General features: G+C 40.5%; 1 protein-coding gene across 3 annotated transcripts in view; it reads left to right on the top strand.

Annotated features, from left to right (window-relative positions):
- PXK (PX domain containing serine/threonine kinase like) overlaps positions 1 to 20316 on the top strand; it is a 148667-nt gene that overhangs the window by 112988 nt on the left and 15363 nt on the right. For all 3 annotated transcript variants that reach the window (XM_068133402.2, XM_068133403.2, XM_068133401.2), the window contains exons 13-15: positions 848 to 896; positions 2868 to 2945; positions 19368 to 19454. In XM_068133402.2, the coding sequence (XP_067989503.2) occupies positions 848 to 896; positions 2868 to 2945; positions 19368 to 19454 (214 nt within the window). The remainder of the gene's footprint in view (positions 1 to 847; positions 897 to 2867; positions 2946 to 19367; positions 19455 to 20316) is intronic.

Here is a 20316-nt window from a genome sequence, read left to right as displayed (position 1 = left end):
CGTTGAAGCTGAAGGGAAAGGTGTATGCTGCATGTGTGAGAAGTGTTATGATTTATGGGAGCGAGACATGGGTAATGAACGTAGAGCAGCAACGAAGGCTGGAAAGGGTGGAAATGCGAATGGTTCGGTGGATGTGCGGAGTATCGTTGAGAGAGAGAGGAAGACAAATGATGAATTGCGAAAGATGATGGGAATCGAGCCTGTGATTGATGCTGTGAAGAGGAACAGGTTGAGATGGTTTGGTCATGTGTTGAGGAAGGATGAAAGTGACTGGTTGAGAAGAGTGATGGAAATGAATGTAGAAGGAAGTGGAGGACGGGGAAGACCGAGAAAAACTTGGCTAAAGATGGTGGAAGAAGAAATGCGGGCAAGGGGGTTAACAAGGAGAGATGCAGAAAATAGGGCAAAATGGAGAAGATTGTCATGGGGACCGCAAGGCTAACCCCAGCTCTTGCAGGGAAAATGGCCTTTAAAATGCATGTTGTTGTTGTTGTTGTTGTTGTTGGATGATGTGATTAAATGAATTTGATATGGGGTCTTTAAAGCAAAACTTTGGTTGTGGTACAGCTGTGATTTTGCAATTCCTTGTCGCTTTCATCATTGTTTAATGGTCATTCACACTACCCAAAATACTCGTGTCTTCGGTCTTTTTTTCTGGTTTGCCATGGAGACGAGATATCTCACCTGCACCAGGAATACAATCATATATTTGGAAATGTGACGCATGATGGTCACTTTATAATCTTTACACTAATTAATTCAAGTTGTATACACTTGTCATGAAATGAAGTCCACATGGCTCCAACTGGTACATGACTTCGTAATATTAATTGTATTTTCTTTGCAGGTTGTTTCATGGTGTTCCTTTGCCCAGATCAGAGAAACCTCATTTGAAGGCAACAGCATTCCTCTCCATTTGCACTTTTTATTCCTCACAATCTTCCTCTTTATACTTGTTTTTCATCGAGTGTTTGAATCATTTGCATTTGTTACTGCTTTCCAAGAGATCACCAGTTTGCTTTTCTGCTGCTCTCGATTTCATTTTTTTTTTTGGTATTTGTCTCGCATTTTATCAGAATTCCCTACATGCTTTGGAATGGTTGTGGGTACTAAACATGGGAAATACAATTGCCACCTCTTTGATGTTTGAGTGTAAATTAATGTATGGGATTTGGTCAAACTAAATGTATTGGAAGTTGTTCTTTGTAAAAAGGGTAATTGTCCATGTGCCCCCAAAGTACTGAATGGATGATGCCTTAAACGACTGGCTCAAGACCATATGGGGAGCCAGGGGAACAATTAAATGTAGCAGTGCACCCGTCCTTGGTGTTTTTCGCTGTCATCTGTCTGACTATGTTTAGGATGCTGCGTATATCTGCATTTTTGAGTGTCCAAGTTACTTCCGAGATTCACCAAAATGACTAAGCATACGATACGAATCATGACATGATCTGGCTTTTGTATTTATATTATTCTTCATTGTGTCAAACTTCATTTTGGCTTCGTGAAACGTGAGTGCCATTAAAGCATACCTATTGATGCTGTTACCTAGGTGCTTTTATGTCTCATTTGTGTGGCAATCTTAAAACCTGATTTAATGATTACTTTTGCCACAGTGTCCGGTTGTGAGGTTGTGATCAGCGTGTGATTGGGTAACTTGTTTATCAATGTTGCTCTTTTTGTTTCTGAAGCTTCCCTATTTTGATAACATTTCCACAATTATCAAAATGATCCTTTGCTACACAGCAGAGCTTATCAATATCCAGATGTGGAAATACAAATTTTCAGCAGCCTCTCCTCTCCTCTCCCTCCTCTTCCTGGAAGGAGAGGGGAGGAGCAGAGTATGCTGTAAGAGCGGGTGGGATGGAGATAGTAGGAGGGTGAGTGGGGGAGCAATGTTTGGTGATGGGCGGGGAGAGCCAGAACATGCACGGAAAGCAGAGTATGGGAGATAATTTCATGAGTATGGGAGCACGGAAAGCAGAGTATTCGGTATTCGATTCGCCAATTCATTCATTTTCCTGGTGTTGGGCTAGCGGCTAGGGTGCCGGCTTAGGATCCTAGGATCCTGGGTTCGAATCCCGGTCGATCGCTGAATTAACGCCAGGGGGGTTGACTCAGACTGTCATCCTTCCGAGGTCGGCTAATTGAGTACCAGTTCACTGGTAATTCCCTGTTTGTCGTTAAAGGCGGCAAAAAGGGTTGGCGTCAGGAAGGGCATCCGGCCGTAAAACATTGCTTCAAAAAGGGGACCAAAAAACAACAACAACCACGGTTCCCGAAAAAGGCCAACCCCCGCTTTGCGGGGAAAAAATGGCCTCTAAAGGTGGTTATATTATAATTCATTCATTATTTAATTATTTTATGATTATTATTTATTTATTTTAATTATTAATCGTTTATTTATTTTCATTCTCATCTGGGCAATATCTCAGGAACCTTTTGAGCTCGGAAGCTGATATTTGGACACGACGGTGACCAAGTGATGTGGCTCCAAAGGATATTTTTTATTTTTTTATTAATCAATTAATTTATTTATTATTTATTGGTTAATTAATTATTTCTTTGATTTTTTCTGATTAATAACATTTAATTAATTTTCAAAAAGTTACAGCTTCGCATGAAACATTGGTGGTTGAGGTATGCTATGAGCCAATTGATAAAGAAAATATTTTACGATTATTATTTATTGATTTTAATTATGCAATTAATACATCAATTTATTGAACACCTCTCCCTCCCAATACAGTCTCTATGAGCTGCACGGCGGCGTTGCCGTGCTGGAGGATATTTATGTGTTTGGCATAGGGGTGGTGTACTTTGTATTTGTACTTATTGCTTTTGTTTCTCATTTTTGCACCATTTAGATGACCAACCGATTAAAGGAATCTCTTCGGAGTCTGCAGGAAAGCACGGAACATCGCCTGCGGCGAGATAACAGTGAGGTAAGCTGTTCCAGGGACCCATTTATTTAAATACTTGTTACTTTTGAGGTAACAATTGTAATTTACAAGCATGAAAGGTCTTTTTTTTAGGTAACGCTCATGAAAGGTCTTTATTACAATTAGTCTTGGGCAAAAGTATTGGCACCCTTTCACTTTTGTCAAATAATGCTCCATTTCTTCCAGAAAATTATGGAAATTTAAAAATATTTTGGTGTCGACATTTGTATTTCTTTGGTGTGCAGTGGAACAAAACAAAAAAAGCTGAAAAAATTACTAAATCTTAGCTTATTCCACACAGAAATCCTAAAATGGCCCGGGCAATATTATTGGCACCTTTTAGTAGTTGTTCAAAATAATTAGATTTCAAGCAGTTGATTCAACTTTACTTTGGAATTGAACTCACCTGTGGTGAGTTGCAGGTGCCTGCAATATAAAAATCACTCATTCAACCAGTTTGAATAGAGAAAAGGAGTCATTCTGCTGTTTTGTGTCACTGTGTGTACTGCAATGAGCATGGAGAAAAGAAAGAAAACCCAGAGAATTGTTTGAGGAGGTCAGACACAGGATTGTAGCCAAGCATGGACAATCTCAAGGCTGCAAGTCCATCTCCAGAGACCGTGATGTTCCTGTGTTCACCGTACGTAATGTTATCAGGAAGTTTAAGGCCCATGGCAATGTGGCCAACCTCTCTGGACGTGGCCACAAGAGAAAACTTGATCTCTTTAGCCAGTTAAGAGGAAACATCGTTCATTTTTTCAGGAAAGCACCAAATTTGGCACAGATGTAGTATGGACCTATGCAATTGTTTTCCTAAGGGGCACCCAAAAATTTAGAAAATCCAAAAAAATGTCCTGGATGCCGTGAAAAAGGGGAGAAAACGGGTATTGATTCGAACTGTAGATTCTGATATTGTGGTCTTGGCAATAGCACACTCCTTTACCTACCAGTCACATGGTGTGGAGGAACTCTGGATTGCCATTGGCACTGGTAAAAGCTACCGCTACCTTGCCATCCATAAAATTGCCACCGGCCTTGGCCGCAGGAAGTCCGAGTCTTTGCCATTATTTCATGCCTTCACTGGCTGCGACAGTGTCATTTTTTGCCCAAATTGGGAAAAAGACAGCCTGGAAGGCTTGGGAGCACCTTTCATGCTCTCGCTTATAGGCCATCTGTGGATGCTATTACTATGGAACTACAGAGCATAGAAAGATATGTTGCCATCCTCTATGACCGGACTACCGAGATAAAGACAGTGAATGACATGCGCCGACACTTGTTCACGAAGAAGGCAAGAACAATTGATCACATTCCCCCAACAGCAGATGCCTTCGAACAACACCTAAAACGTGCATGTTTTCAGGCTGGACACGTATGGAGTCAGGCACTTGTGCCCTACCCAGAACTTCCATCACCAGCTGATTGGGGCTGGATGAAAACAGGAACTTCTTGGACACCAATTGTAGTACTACGCGTCTGTGCGAGAGCCTCCACCTTTCAAGTGCCCACAATATTTTAAGTTAAAACTGCAACTGTGTGTAACTTTGATTAATTAATACCATTCCATTGTTATCAGAGACCAATAAAACAATGTGTATCACTTGGAATTGAAATTTTACCTAAAATACTATGAGAGATTCAAGGAAAATGGAAACACCATGGCGGCCATCTTGAAATTAAAGATGATGGATGCCAATCTTTATGCAATTGATCCCATTGGATTCACAGACCATGAAAACATGGGGTAAGACCCTGGAACTGTGGTGTTATCGCTCATAGTATAGAAGTTATTGAGGGAAATAGGTCACAGAGGGCGGTCATGTTGAAATTCAATATGGCGGCCACCAGGGGTTCTGAATTTTTGGGCGCCCCTCAGGAAAACAATTGCATAGGTCCATACTACATCTGTGTCAAATTTGGTGCTTTCCTGAAAAAATGAATGATACGCCCTATTTTTCGGTCTTAACTGCCTAAGTAATCGAATATTGCAGCGAAGGATTGTTCGAATGGTGGAGAAAGCACCTCGATCAACAACCAAACAGATTCAAGCTGACTGGGGGAGGGGAGGGAGAGGGGTGAGGAGCGGAAGGGGAAGGGGGAAGGGAGGGAGGGGAGGCAGGAGAGGAAGGTGGTTCATGTATAGGCTGGTGGGTGAATGTGGCGTTAATCACGTTTCTGAGTTCAGTGTGATGCCGATCAGGAAGAAGAAGAAGCCATACTACCAACTTCGTACACTTCCGGAATAGTTTGATTTATTTGTATTCAAATGCCTGGTGATTTTTGTATTTATTTCTGCGAATGTGTAGTTGTATATAACTGTCATTAATTTTAAAAGGCTTAGGCACTGTTGAGCTTCTTTTTTTATTTTTTGTACACCGCACCTTTCCTATGCCATCTCCAGGCATTGCAAAACGTCATTGCCGGGCACCGAAGGGGGCTCGGCAGTGACGCACGCTGAAAGGGAGTACTCAGTTTTCACTCTGTTGTACACCGCTCCTTTCCTCTGCCATCTCCAGGCATTGCAAATCGTCATTGCTGGGCACCGAAGGGGGCTCGGCAGTGACGCACGCTGAAAGAGAGTACTCGGTTTTCACTCTGGTTGTTTGTTTTCTTGGTTGTTTGTTTGTTTGTCCGGACGATATCTCAGCCATCCTTTGAGCTGGCAAGCTGAAATTTCGGCACAATAGTGAGCAAGTCCTTTGTCAAAAACGATATTTTTTGTTTTTTGATTAATCAATTAATTGACGAGTTATTTAATTATTAGCGATTAATTAAGTACTTATTTAATTAATTAAATTTCCTTTCTCTTCTGACCATTAACTCAGGCACCTTTTGAGTTAGGAAGCTGATATTTGGACATGCCAATGACCAGGTGATTTGGCTGCAAAGGCTATTTTTGATTTATTAATTAATCAATTAATCGATTAATTATTTAATTATTTGATTAATGACCCAATTTTTGTTTTTTTTTTAGTCACAGATTCTGATGAAATGGTGGAGGTTTATGTGTTCTCTGACCGAATTGATTAATAATTTAATTTTTTTATGATTATTATTTATTTATTTTCATTATTAATCATTTATTTGTCTTCTTTCTCATTTGGCCAATATCTCAGGCACCTTTTGAGCTCAGAAGCTAATATTTGGACATGAGTGAACAAGTGATGTGGCTGTCGAGGATATTTTTGATTTATTGATTAATCAATTAATCAATGTATCGATTAATTATTTAATTATTCGATTAATTACTAAAAAAAAAAAATAATTCAGTTACAGATTCTGAGGAAATGGTTGGTGGTGGTTTATGTGTTCTGTGACCGAATTGATAAATAATTTAATTTTTTAATGATTATTATTTATTTATTTTCATTATTAATTATTTATTTATTTTCTTTCTTATTTGGCCAATATCTCAGGCACCTTTTGAGCTGGGAAGCTAATATTTGGACATGACAGTGACCAAGTGATGTGGCTATCAAGGATATTTTTGATTTATTGATTAATCATTTAATCGATTAATTATTTATTGATTAATCAATTAATTATTTAATTTTTTATTAATGACATTTAATTAAATTTCTAAAAGATACATCTTCGGATGAAGCACTAGTGGTTTAGTTATGCTATTAGCCAATTGATTATGAAAATATTTTGTGATAATCTTTTATTGATTTTAATTATACAATTAATCAATCAATTAGTGTACACCTCTCCCTCCCAATGCAGCCTCAATGAGCTGCACTGCGGTATTGCCGGGCGCCAGGGGCGCCCCGGCAATGCCGCGCTGCAGCATATTTAGTTATTTCGTATGTGGGCGGTGTACTTTGAATGTATCTGTACTTGTTTGTTTTCTTGTTTTCCTGTTTTTTTTTTGTTTTTTTTTGTATACAAGATCGAGGCTCGTGAAAGAGCGAACATTAATCACACAGAAAGACAAACCGACACATAAAACATATAACATCGGGAGCGGTAGACAAGATGGGGAGAGAGGGGGAAGGACACAAACACAACATTTGAGAGCAGGGACCGAGAGACATGGAGACATGGAGACATCGAGACATCGAGAGATCTGAGAGAGGGCGAGGGCTTTGGGGGGGGGGGGGGGGGCATGGGAAGGGGGCGGTGGGAGAGGTATAAAACATATGGACACTGCCAGGACTTCCAGGAAAGAAGTTGGAATTTCAAACAAGGTGGATCTGGGGTGAATTAGCGGGGGTAGAAAAGATCAAGGTTTTGGATGGGGGAAGATAAGAGATGGTGGTGAACAGCTGTTTTAAAGACCTGGAGGGAGGAGAGGGATTGAAGGGAGTGTGGGAGTTTGTTCCAGAGGCGGGAGAAAAGAGAAATGAAAGAGTGAAGGTGAGCAGAGAGCCGAGATTTCGGCAGTTTAACCATCAGAGGGTTGCTGGCAGATCTTGTGCGACCTGTAGGAATATTTGGGGGACAGAGCACAGAGAGAGCTGGGGGTGCAAGGCCGGAGAGGAGTCGGTAGAAGACAGAAAGACCACCTACCTGCCTGCGGTGAGTGAGTGAAAGGCCCTCAGAGATAGCTTCATCGCGAGAGATTCCAATGATTCTGAAAGCTTTTGTTTCAACAGCGTGAAGCCGAGCTAGGTGTGAGGCAGGAGCACTGGCCCGTAGGGGAGAACAGTATTCCATTGAGCTGCGGATGAAAGCCTTGTATGTGGTGAGGAGCTCAGGTGTGCCGAGGAAGGACTTCGCACGACGGAGGATGCCCAGTCGGCGACTGGCTTTGGAGGCCAGCTTGGAAATGTGGTTTTCCCAAGAAAGATCATGGCAGATAGTGAGACCCAAAAGCTTGAGCGACAGAACTTCTTGGAGAGGATTGTTGAGAAAGTAGATGGGAGGGTTGTCCAGTCGATCTTTTTGGAGAGACATAGTAAGAGTGTGAGATTTGTCAGGATTGAAAGACATGTTCCACTTGTTTGACCAGTCTGTGATTTTGTCCAAGTCTTCAGAGAGTGAGGAGGCTGCAGACTGCCGATCTGAGGGAAGAGGAATGGAGCGGCAGAGAGTGGAGTCATCAGCAAAGAGATAGAGAGGATTTTCAAGAGAGTCAGAGAGATCTGTTTGTTTTGTTTGTTTAACTGTTTGTTTTTATAGCTGTTTGTTTGTTTGTATAGCATCAGCAATTAAAAACAAACTGTTTGTTTGTCCGGGCGATATCTCAGCCATCCTTTGTGCTCGGAAGCTGAAATTTCGGCACAGTAGTGAGCAAGTCCTTTGTCCAAAACTGTATTTTTTGTTTTTTGAATAATCAATTAATTAAGGAGTTATTTAATTTTTAGCGATTAATGAAGTACTTATTTAATTAATTCAATTTCATTTCTCTTCTGACCATTAACTCAGGCACCTTTTGAGTGAGGAAGCTGATATTTGGACATGCCAATGACCAGGTGATTTGGCTGCAAAGGCTATTTTTGATTTATTAATTAATCAATGAATCGATTAATTATTTAATTATTCGATTAATGACAATTTTTATTTATTTATTAAGGTACAGATTCTGATGAAATGGTGGTGGTTTATGTGTTCTCTGACCGAATTGATTAATAATTTAATTTTTTTATGATTATTATTTATTTATTTTCATTATTAATCATTCATTTATTTTCTTTCTCATTTGGCCAATATCTCAGGCACCTTTTGAGCTGGGAAGCTAATATTTGGACATGACAGTGACCAAGTGATGTGGCGATCAAGGATATTTTTGATTTATTGATTAATCATTTTATCGATTAATTATTTATTGATTAATCGATTAATTATTTATTGATTAATCAATGAATTATTTAATGTTTTATTAATGACTTATTTAATTAAATTTCTAAAAGATACATCTTCGGATGAAGCACTAGTGGTTTAGTTATGCTATTAGCCAATTGATTAAGAAAATATTTTGTGATAATCTTTTATTGATTTTAATTATACATTTAATCAATCAATTAGTGTACACCTCTCCCTCCCAATGCAGCCTCTATGAGCTGCACTGCGGTGTTGCCGGGCGCCAAATGCGCCCCGGCAATGCCGCGCTGTAGGATATTTAATTATTTGGCATGGGGGCGGTGTACTTTGAATGTATGTGTACTTGTTGTACACCGCACCTTTCCTATGCCATCTCCAGGCATTGCAAATCGTCATTGCCGGGCACCGAAGTGGGCTCGGCAGTGACGCACGCTGAAAGGGAGTACTCAGTTTTCACTCTGGTTGTTTGTTGTACACCGCACCTTTCCTATGCCATCTCCAGGCATTGCAAATCGTCATTGCTGGGCACCGAAGGAGGCTCGGCAGTGACGCACGCTGAAAGGGAGTACTCAGTTTTCACTCTTTGTTTGTTTTCTTGCTTGTTTGTTTTCTTTCTTGTTTGTTTGTCCGGTCGATATCTCAGCCATCCTTTGAGCTAGGAATCTGAAATTTCGGCACAATAGTGAGCAAGTCCTTTGTCAAAAACGATATGTTTTGTTTTTTGATTAATCAATTAATTGAGGAGTTATTTAATTATTAGCAATTAATTAAGTACTTATTTAATTAATCAAATTTCCTTTCTCTTCTGACCATTAACTCGGGCACCTTTTGAGTTAGGAAGCTGATATTTGGACATGCCAATGACCAGGTGATTTGGCTGCAAAGGCTATTTTTGATTTATTAATTAATGAATGAATTAATGAATGAATCGATTAATTATTTAATTATTCGTTTAATTACTATAAAAAAAAAAAATCAGTTACAGATTCTGATGAAATGGTGGTGGTTTATGTGTTCTGTGACCGAATTGATTAATAATTTAATTTTTTAATGATTATTATTTATTTATTTTCATTATTAATCATTTATTTATTTTCTTTCTCATTTGGCCAATATCTCAGGTACCTTTTGAGCTGGGAAGCTAATATTTTGGCATGACAGTGACCATGTGATGTGGCCATCAAGGATATTTTTGATTTATTTATTAATCATTTAATCGATTAATTATTTATTGATTAATCGATTAAGTATTTATTGATTAATTAATTAATTATTTAATTTTTTTATTACTGCCTTGTTTAATTAAATTTCTAAAATATACGTCTTCGGATGAAGCACTTGGTGGTTTAGTTATGCCATTAGCCAATTGATCAAGACAATATTTTGTGATAATCTTTTATTTTTGATTTATTGATTAATCATTTAATTGATTAATTATTTATTGATTAATCAATTAATCATTTCCTTTTTTATTAATGACTTATTTAATTAAATTTCTAAGAGATACATCTTCGGATGAAGCACTAGTGGTTTAGTTATGCTATTAGCCAATTGATTAAGAAAATATTTTGTGATAATCTTTTATTGATTTTAATTATACAATTAATCAATCAATTATTGTGCACCTCTCCCTCCCAATGCAGTCTTTATGAGCTGCACTGAGCCGGAGGCGCCCCGGCAATGCCGCGCTGTAGGATATTTAATTATTTGGCATGGGTGCGTTGTACTTTGAATGTATCTGTACTTGTTTCTTTTCTTTTTTTAGTACAAAAAAAACCCATATTTTTTTTCATATTTTTTTTTTGCCTAAAACACTCCCAGGCACTTACTGATGAACCTCTGAAGGTTTGACAAACATCCGTTCAGCCGTCTTTGAGAAAAATGGCGACACACAGACAGACAGACCAACACCTCTCTTATATAGAAGATATACAGTATTTTACATTCTATATACACTATTTTATATACTATATACACTATTTTATGTACTATATACACTATTTATATACTATATACATTATTTTATATACTATATAAACTACTATTTTATATACTATATACACTATTTTATATACTATATACACTATTTTATATTCTATATACAGTATTTTACATTCTATATACACTATTTTGTATACTATATACATTATTTTACATTCCATATACACTATTTTATATATTATATATACTATTTTATATATTATATATACTATTTTATAGACTATATACACTATTTTATAGACTATATACACTATTTTATATACTATATACACTATTTTATATACTATATACACTATTTTATATACTATATACACTATTTTATATACTATATACACTATTTTATATGCTATATACTATTTTATATACTATATACACTATTTTATGTACTATATACACTTTTATATGCTATATACACTTTTATATACTATATACACTATTTTATATACGATATACACTATTTTATATACTATATACACTATTTTATATACTATACACGACCGGTCAAAAGTTTTAGAACACCTCAATTTTCCAGTTTTTATTGAAATTTACACAGTTTAATGTCTCAATGTACTCTGAAATTAAGAATAGAACAAATAAACAATTGGAGATAAAAAAAGAAATAGAATCATTTTGTTTAACAAAATTTAATTTAAATTTTTGACTCGGCAAAGTGGCCACCTTTTGCAGATACAACCGCCGAACACACTCGTGGCATTCTTTCTACAATGGAAATCAAATATTGTTCGGGAAGTTCTTCCCAACACTGTTGCAGAAGTTCCCACAAATGTGTTGCACTTGTAAGTTGCTTTGCTTTCACCCTTCTGTCCAGTTCATCCCAAACCAGCTCGATGGGGTTTAAGTCTGGAGACTGTGCTGGCCATTCCATGATTTGATGCCTACTGTCTTGTTCTTTTCCTCGAAGGTAGTTTTGACATAGCCTGGAGGTGTGTTTAGGGTCATGATCTTGCTGAAGGATGAACCCCTGACCAACTGGGCGTATACAAGAGGGTATTGCATGGCGCTGCAAAATGCTGTGGTTGCCCTTTTGGTTCAGGGTGCCAGTCACTCTGTGCAAGTCGCCGACTCTGGATCGAGAAAAAGAGCCCCAGACCATCACGCTTCCTCCTCCATGTTTGGCAGTTGGTGTCACACACTGAGGAACCATCCTTTCGCCCACTCGACGGTGTACAAAAACCCTGCGTGATGAACCAAAGATTTCAAATTTTGATTCATTGGTCCATAAGGCCTTCTTTCAGTCTTCAGTAGTCCACTGGCGGTACTTCGTGTCCCAGCCTCTTTTTCTTATTTTGCCATATTAGCAATGGCTTTCTTATTGCCTCTCGACCTGTCAAACCTGCAGCTCGAAGTCTTCTCTTCACAGTTGAAACTGCGACATGCTTACTTCGACCAGTGTTAAGCTGTGCTTGAAGCTGTTGTCCTCTGAGCCGCCTATCACGCAAGCTGTTGCAACTCAGAAACTTGTCTTCTGATTCTGTTGTGGCTTTGGGTCTGCCAGACCTCTTCCTGTCAGAGTTTCCTCCAGTTTCCAATATACTACTTCCTGCAGTGCAATATTGTCCAAATAATGCTTCAGAGGGTGTAATAACAGTCTGTTCCAATACTGCTTTTATACAGACAGGGGGTTGTAATCAAGTAATCAGCAGAGGTTGGGACACCTGAAGGAATTGTTTGCATCAACTTTCAAGGCTTAATTTACTTACATTGCTGCAGAACAGCTGTAAGTTGTTAACCCATTACTTATTCCCTGAAGAAGGCCTTTTTTACAATACAACTGTGCAATTTACATTATTTTCCCGTTTTTGCTCACCCAAACTTTTTTTTTTAACCTCGAGCAGTTTACTGCTTACTTTTGTACCATTTCAGGTTATTCACTGGACATTAAACTGCGTAAATTTCAATAAAAACTGGAAAAATTGAGGTGTTCTAAAACTTTTGACCGGTAGTGTATATTATATAACTATATACACAATTATACTGTATATTATATGCACTATTTTATATATTTTGCTTTGTGTACTCCATCACTGCTTCTTGTCCATCATTGCTTCCCTTCTGCCACTCACACATGCCTGTGCTCCTGGGACTGTTGAAAAGTTCTCCGACTGAAGTATTTGTTGGCATCTTCAAACCAGTTTTTTTTTTTTTTTTTAATGTTTGCTTGTTACATGCCGTTCGTTTCATTAATCTGAAATGATCATGATGATCATGATGATCATGATGATGATGATCATGATCAATTTCCATGATCTTTCCTGGGAAAACCACATTTCAAATCTGGCCTCCAAAGCCGGTCGCCGACTGGGCATCCTCCGTCGTGCGAAGTCCTTCCTTGGCACACCTGAGCTCCTCACCACATACAAGGCTTTCATCCGTAGCTCAATGGAATACTGCTCTCCCCTCTGGGCTGGTGCTCCTGCCTCACACCTAGCTCGTCTTCACGCTGTTGAAACTAAAGCGTTCAGAACCATTGTAATCTCCCGTGTTGAAGCTACCTCCGAGGGCCTTTCACTTACTCACCGCAGGCAGGTTGGTGGTCTTTCTTTCTTCTACCGACTCCTCTCCAGCCTTGCTCCTCCAGCTCTCTCTGGGCTCTGTCCCCCAAATATTCCTAAAGGTCGCACAAGATCTGCCTGCAACCCTCTTATGGTTAACCTGCCAAAATCAAGACTCTCTGCTCACCTTCACTCTTTCATTCCTCTTTTCTCCCGCCTCTGGAACAAACTCCCCCACTCCCTTCAATCCCACTCCTCCCTCCATGTCTTGAAAACAGCTGTTCACCACCATCTCTTATCTTCCCCCATGCAAAACCTTGATCTTTTCTACCCCCGCTAATTTCACCCCAAATCCTCTTTTTTGAAATACCAACTTCTTTCCTGGAAGTCCTTGGTGTCCTTGTGTTTATACTTCTCCCACTCCCCCCCCCCCCCCTCTTCCCATGCCGCCTCCCCCCAAGCCCTCTCCCTCCCACACATTCCCGATGTCCCTCACAAATGTTGTGTTAATGTTAATGTTGTGCTTCCCCTTCTCTCCCCATCTTGTCTACCGCTCCCCTTCTTATATACTTTGTTTGCTTGTCTGTTTGATTTGTTTGTGTGATAAATGGTAGCTCTTTCACAAGCCTCGATTATGTATACAAAATAAAAAAGAAAGAAAAAAAGTTAGGGTTATTGTTTCAGAGTTCTCTGTATAATCCATATGTTAGCTTTATCATACAATTATAGATTTTCATAAAATTAAGAATTCAAGTTTCATCACATTTTTATGCAAACAAGCTGTCAGTTCAAAATAAATTTACAAAATATACAGTCACCATGCATGGCGAAGGTGGTGTGCTCTCGTATATTGTTTGCAAAATTTGTGACTAACCTTGTGTGGATGAGTCACTGAAAGATTACCTCGTTTCAGGATTTCTGGTGGATGCGACCGTTTTTCTTCTTTTTTTTCTTTTTTTTCTATTTTTTTTATATTGAGGGCTCCATTCACACACTATATAGTTCTGGGCACCACTTTAATTAACGTTCCTAAATGGGAATGGTAGTACTACCCTGAGCGGTTGCTCTCTATAACCTACTACCTAAAAAACCGGTCCAACCGGATGGGTGTTTTGTAGGAGCAATCATCTCCTTACTGGATGGCCGTTAGTTCCCTATGGGAGCTCATCTGCCCTTTAACAGGTCTTGCTTTTAGTCCTTCAGGGTGTCAGTCACCCTCTCCACTGGCAAGCCAGTGAGGGTAGTCGGTTTATTCACTGACTATGGTCAGGTAGTCGGTTTATTCACCGACTACCCGACCATGCGGCAGGTATCACTGGGTTACATTTTACCAGTGGCAGTCAAGAAAGAGACTCGGTGTGTACCCTGGTTAGAATAGGTACACCGTATCCCTGCGTGTCGTAAGAGGGTTGGCGTCAGGAATGGCATCCGGCCATAAAAACATTGCCTCAAAAAGAGAACTATGACAATTACAACTACATATGGGCAGAGTACAGCCCGAAGTGGAGATCGGTTTCTGAGGTTTGGGACATGGAATGTAGGGACAATGACAGGGAGATCAGGAGAAGTGGTGGAAGTATTGATCAGAAGAAGAGTGGACATATGTTGTGTGCAAGAGACGAGATGGAAGGGAAGTGGTGTGAGAATGGTGAAGGGTAGACAGGGACAGAAATACAAGTTTGTGTGGCAAGGGTGCCCGGAGGGCGTGAATCGTGTTGGTGTCATGTTTTCTGAGGAGTTTGTAGACAGTGTGGTGAGTGTGACTAGAGTGAGTGATAGGTTGATGATGGTGAAAATGATGATTGGAAAGCTCTTGGTGAACGTCATCTCGGGATATGCTCCGCAGGTTGGTCGGAGCGATGAAGAAAAGGACAAGTTCTGGTGTTCGATAGAGAAGCTGATGGAAAACGTGAAAGATGAGGAAGTTGTTGTGGTAGGAGTAGACCTAAATGGACATGTGGGAAGGAGTATGGACGGTTTTGAGGGAGTTCATGGGGGTTACGGATATGGTGTGAGAAATGGAGAAGGTGAAAGGATTTTGGAGTTTGCTGATGGAGCTGATTTGTTGATTTGTAATACTCAGTTCCAGAAAGAGGATAATAAGCTTGTTACGTACACGTTAGTTGGGTCGACGACAACGGTTGACTACCTGATGGTGCGTAGGCGGGATAGGGGGCACCTCCGGGACACAAAGGTGATTCCGGGGGAGGAAGCTGGTTCACAGCACCACTTGGTTGTCTGCGACATAAGGGTGAAAGGTGCGAGGAGAGCTTGGCGGGTGAAGTACCAACCGAGAATGAAGGTGTGGAGGTTGAAAGAGGTGACAGTAAGGGAGGCATTAAAAGAGAGGCTGAGTAGGGTAGAGGATTATGTGGTTGAGCTTGAACGTGGTTGGATGTCAATGAAAGATAGTCTGTTGGGAGCCGTTGGTGAGGTATGTGGATGGACAAAAGGATCACCGAGGCACTCGGAAACATGGTGGTGGGATGAGGAAGTTGGAAAGAGGATTGACGAGAAGAGGAAGAAGTTCAAGGAGTGGGAGAAGGTGAAGGGTACGGGAGCAGAAAAAGCAGAGCATGAAAGTTATAAGGCAGCCAAGAAGGCTGCAAAGAAAGAGGTAGCAAAGGCGCAGGAGGCATGTAGGAAAATGTTCGGAGAAAGCTTGGATTCGGAAGAGGGTCGGAGAGCGGTATTCAGGATTGCAAAGCAGATAGTGAAAGAGAGGTGTGTGATGTGATGGGGGTGAGTTGCTTGAAGGATGAAGTGGGACAAATCGTTGTGGACCCAGATGGAATTAAAGGAAGATGGAAAAGATATATGGAAATGCTGTTGAATACAGAGAATGAATGGGATGGCAACATAGAGAGTAGCCCAGTTTTAGGACCGGCAGAGAAGATAACTGAGAAGGAAGTTGAGGAAGCGATAAAAGCAATGAAGAGTAGAAAAGCGGGAGGGCCGACGAGAGTTGTGGGAGATATGTTGAAGGCAGCAGGAAGTTGGGGTGTGAAGAGAATGACAGAGATCTGTAATCTGGTGGTGAAAGAAGGCCGCATTCCAGTGGATTGGGAACTGAGTACCCTCGTCCCTCTATACAAGGGGAAAGGTGACCCTCTGGAGTGTGGCTCGTACCGAGTGATAAAGGTATTGGAAAGGGTGTTGGAGAGGAGGATAAGGAAGAAGGTGAAGATCGACGAAATGCAGTTTGGATTTATGCCAGGAAGAGGAACGACAGACGCACTCTTTATTGTGAGGCAGTTGCAGGAGAAGTACATGGAGAAGAGGAAGAAGCTGTTTCTTGGGTTTGTTGATCTGGAGAAAGCATTCGATAGGGTTCCACGCGAAGTATTGACATGGGCATTGAGGACGTTTGGAGTGGAGGAATGGTTGATCAGAGTCGTGATTGCAATGTACAAAAGAGCGCGCACAGCTGTAAGGACGAAGGACGGGAACAGTGGTGAGTTTGAGGTGAAGGTGGGAGTGCATCAGGGGTCAGTACTAAGTCCACTACTATTTGTAGCTGTGATGGAGGTGCTGGCTCAGAACGTAAAGGAGTGTTTACCGTGGGAGTTGTTGTATGCAGATGTTCTGGTGTTGATTGCGGAAAGTATGGATGGACTGAAGGAAAAGATGAACAAGTGGAAGGAATGTATGGAGACAAAAGGTCTGAAGGTGAATATTGGAAAGACGAAGGTGATGGCAAGTGGTAAAGCATGTGGTGAGGTGGAAATTACTGGGAAGTGGCCACGTGCTGTGTGCAGGAAGGGTGTCAGAGGGAACTCCATTCAATGTACAATGTGCGCTGAGTGGGTTCATCAAAAATGTAGTGGTCTGAGAGGGTCATTAACCAGTGTGGCAGCTACATTCAAATGTAAGGTGTGCACAGAGGGAGTTGCAGATGGAGGAAATGTTGAGTTGGATCTTGGAGACGGCGTGAAGCTGGAAGGTGTGAAAACATTTTGCTACCTTGGAGACGTGCTGAATGGAGAAGGTGGATCAGACTCGGCAACGGTTGCTCGAGTGAGATGTGCACGGAAGAAGTTTCTGGAACTGAGTGGCGTGCTGACGAGGAGGGGAGTGTCGTTGAAGCTGAAGGGAAAGGTGTATGCTGCATGTGTGAGAAGTGTTATGATTTATGGGAGCGAGACATGGGTAATGAACGTAGAGCAGCAACGAAGGCTGGAAAGGGTGGAAATGCGAATGGTTCGGTGGATGTGTGGAGTATCGTTGAGAGAGAGGAAGACAAATGATGAATTGCGGAAGATGATGGGAATATTGCCTGTGATTGATGCTGTGAAGAGGAACAGGTTGGGATGGTTTGGTCATGTGTTGAGGAAGGATGAAAGTGACTGGTTGAGAAGAGTGATCAAAATGAATGTAGAAGGAAGTAGAGGACGGGAAGACCGAGAAAGACTTGGCTAAAGATGGTGGAGGAAGGAATGTGGGCAAGGGGGTTAACAAGGAGAGATGCAGAAAATAGGGCAAAATGGAGAATATTGTCATGGGGACCGCAAGGCTAACCCCCGCTCTAGCAGGGAAAATGGCCTTAAAATGCATGTTGTTGTTGTTGTCAAGAAAGAGACTGACCTGACTCAAGAACTGACCTGATTGATGGGTTGGTCCAAAATGCTGACCTGACTGATGGGTCAGTCCAAAATTTCCCAGGTCAAGGAATTGATCTTGGATGCACAGGCCTGTTCACACATGCCTGCACAAATGTAGTTATGGAGTGATAATACTTCTCTTGTTTTCAATGGCACCTGTTTTCCTTTAGGTGCCACACACTCTTTGCTGGTTGTTGTCTTTAATTATTCACTTGATTGAATTTTAGTGGAAATTATCTTTTTCAAGAGTTCTGCGGAATCAGACAATTCAATGACACAGTTTGGTTATGCACCTCTTCAGGGAGGTTAATGTCCTTTTGAAGAAAGTGAGGGGAGGAGTTGGGGGAGTAAATGCCAGACAGCAATTCTCCTTTGAGTCATAGTACCAACTACCAATGTACATTGTATATTTTGAAAGGTATGTGGCTGTCAAATTACTGCCATTGTACCTTATATAATATGTCGATGGATCTGGTATTAATCATGATTGTGCTAAATGCACCTGGTGGAATTGCATTGACCGTTTTAAGTAAAACTCGCATCTATTAGCTCACTATGTTCACCTCACTAAACATCGCTACAGAGGCACATGCTTGTTTTAACTGAGGAAAGTGACTATGTGAGTTGCTGTGTTGTCATAATTTACAACAATCATAATAGAAACGTTTCTTTCATCCAATTTTATTTGTAATATTACTGATATCATTTATTTGTAATTTATTTGAAATAAAAAAAGGTTCAAAAGGTGCAAAGCTCTAAAGTCTAAATGGTCAAGGGTCCAAGCTGTTTAATGGGTCTGAAGGTGGTAAGTTGTCTCGTGTTAAAGTCGAAAGGGTGGAAACCCTAAGTGGTGTGGAGGTCTGAAGGTGCTCAGGGTCTAAACTCTAAAGGGTATAATGTCTAATGGGTGAATGGATCTAAAGGTGTCTAAAGTATTGAAAGAGTCTAAAAGATAAAAGGAGTCCAAAGGTTCTTGTGGGTCTTAAGTATCTTGGGGTCAAATGGGTTAAAAGAGTCTTATGGGTCTTTGGAGTCTTTGGAGTCTTTTGGTTATTTGAGGTCTTTTGGGTCCTCCAGATCTTTAAGGGTCTTTCAGGGTCTTTTGAATCTTTGGGATCCTCTGGGTCTTTTGGGTTTTGGGGTCTTTGGGTTATTTTGCGGCCTCGGGATATTTTGGGTCTTCAGGGTATTTTGGCTCTTCAGGATTTTTATTATAGATTTAGAAGACAAATCTTCTGCAATAATAAATGATTTGCATATTATGTTTGCAGTTTTCTTACATTTTTTTTCCTTCTTTTGATTGGAGCTGCTGGGCAGCAGAAAATTCATGTGGATCCAACAGTGTAACATGATAAAATGCATACATCCAAATAGTGAGGCTTCTCCCTCAGTTTGGAATGCGACAAACTGGGGGAACTCGTGTCTTTCTTGTCTCTGGTATCTCGTGTTATGTTTGGGCGAATTGTGGGAACACGTGATTGTGGTTTTGGGTTGAACTGTTGTTTGCATTGTCATGATTAAAGAATGCTAACCATGTGTTACAGATCCAGCAGTTCCGGCGACTTGCCCGAGCTCACTCATTGCATGGCTCTGAAGAAGAGCGCAGAAAGCGCAAAACCCTGGCACGCAAGGTCGGCTTGAATGGAGTAAAGAAAGAAAGAAAAAAACAACCATTTTTCAACATAATTCTGTATAATATGAGTATCATGTGGTTTGATCTACATATATATCGACGAGATGTTAATTAAGGCTAAACATTCACGGTTATATGGAATATGCCAAATTTAGGCCTTCATGGAAAAGTCATATGTGCCAAGACTCAGCAAGGTTATCACATCCAATGTATTGTAGAACATGGAAAATAATATTTCAACACTGAACCTTTGTGTAACTAGTACACCTGCTCACTACGGGAAGGGCAGGGGGTCATGTTATTATCCTTATTATTGCCAATCATTATTACTATTACTTATCAGACTGTCTCACCATTCTTAATTCCCACTAATAAAATGTACTTCCATGAGGATGTTGGGGCGAGGGTTGGGGGAAAGGGGGTTGGGGGCGGTTGTATCGCAAGTCACAAAACCCCTTTTGACCCTTTGACGATTTTTGACTCTGATGCATTCGGTCGTTACTTATCCAATCTCAATCCAACTTGACAGGAGGACTGACAGACAAACACCAAATTGCGTATTATAGTATGATGACAATACTGTCTAACTTGAGCATATGTTGTACAGGAAATTAAATTGGGAGAGGAGGAGGATAAGGAGGAGGGAAGAGGGGGAGGAGGAGAAAGGAGGAGGAGGGAAGCAGCCTGCGTAGCAGAGGGATATGGTGTTGTACAGCACAATGTAGCGTCATCTGCAAAATGTAACATCGGGTTTTCAGAACATTTGAGGTAATTTATATAAATGAGCGGTGTCGGATGCGTGGCGGGGTGTGTCGGACACAAGTGGGGTGCAGACTCAAAAGAGTTAATGGTTGTTTCCT

This window comes from Myxine glutinosa, chromosome 12, assembly GCF_964187855.1.
Source record: "Myxine glutinosa chromosome 12, kmMyxGlut1.1, whole genome shotgun sequence".
NCBI lineage: Eukaryota > Metazoa > Chordata > Myxini > Myxiniformes > Myxinidae > Myxine > Myxine glutinosa.
This window is presented reverse-complemented; position numbering and strand designations above follow the sequence as displayed.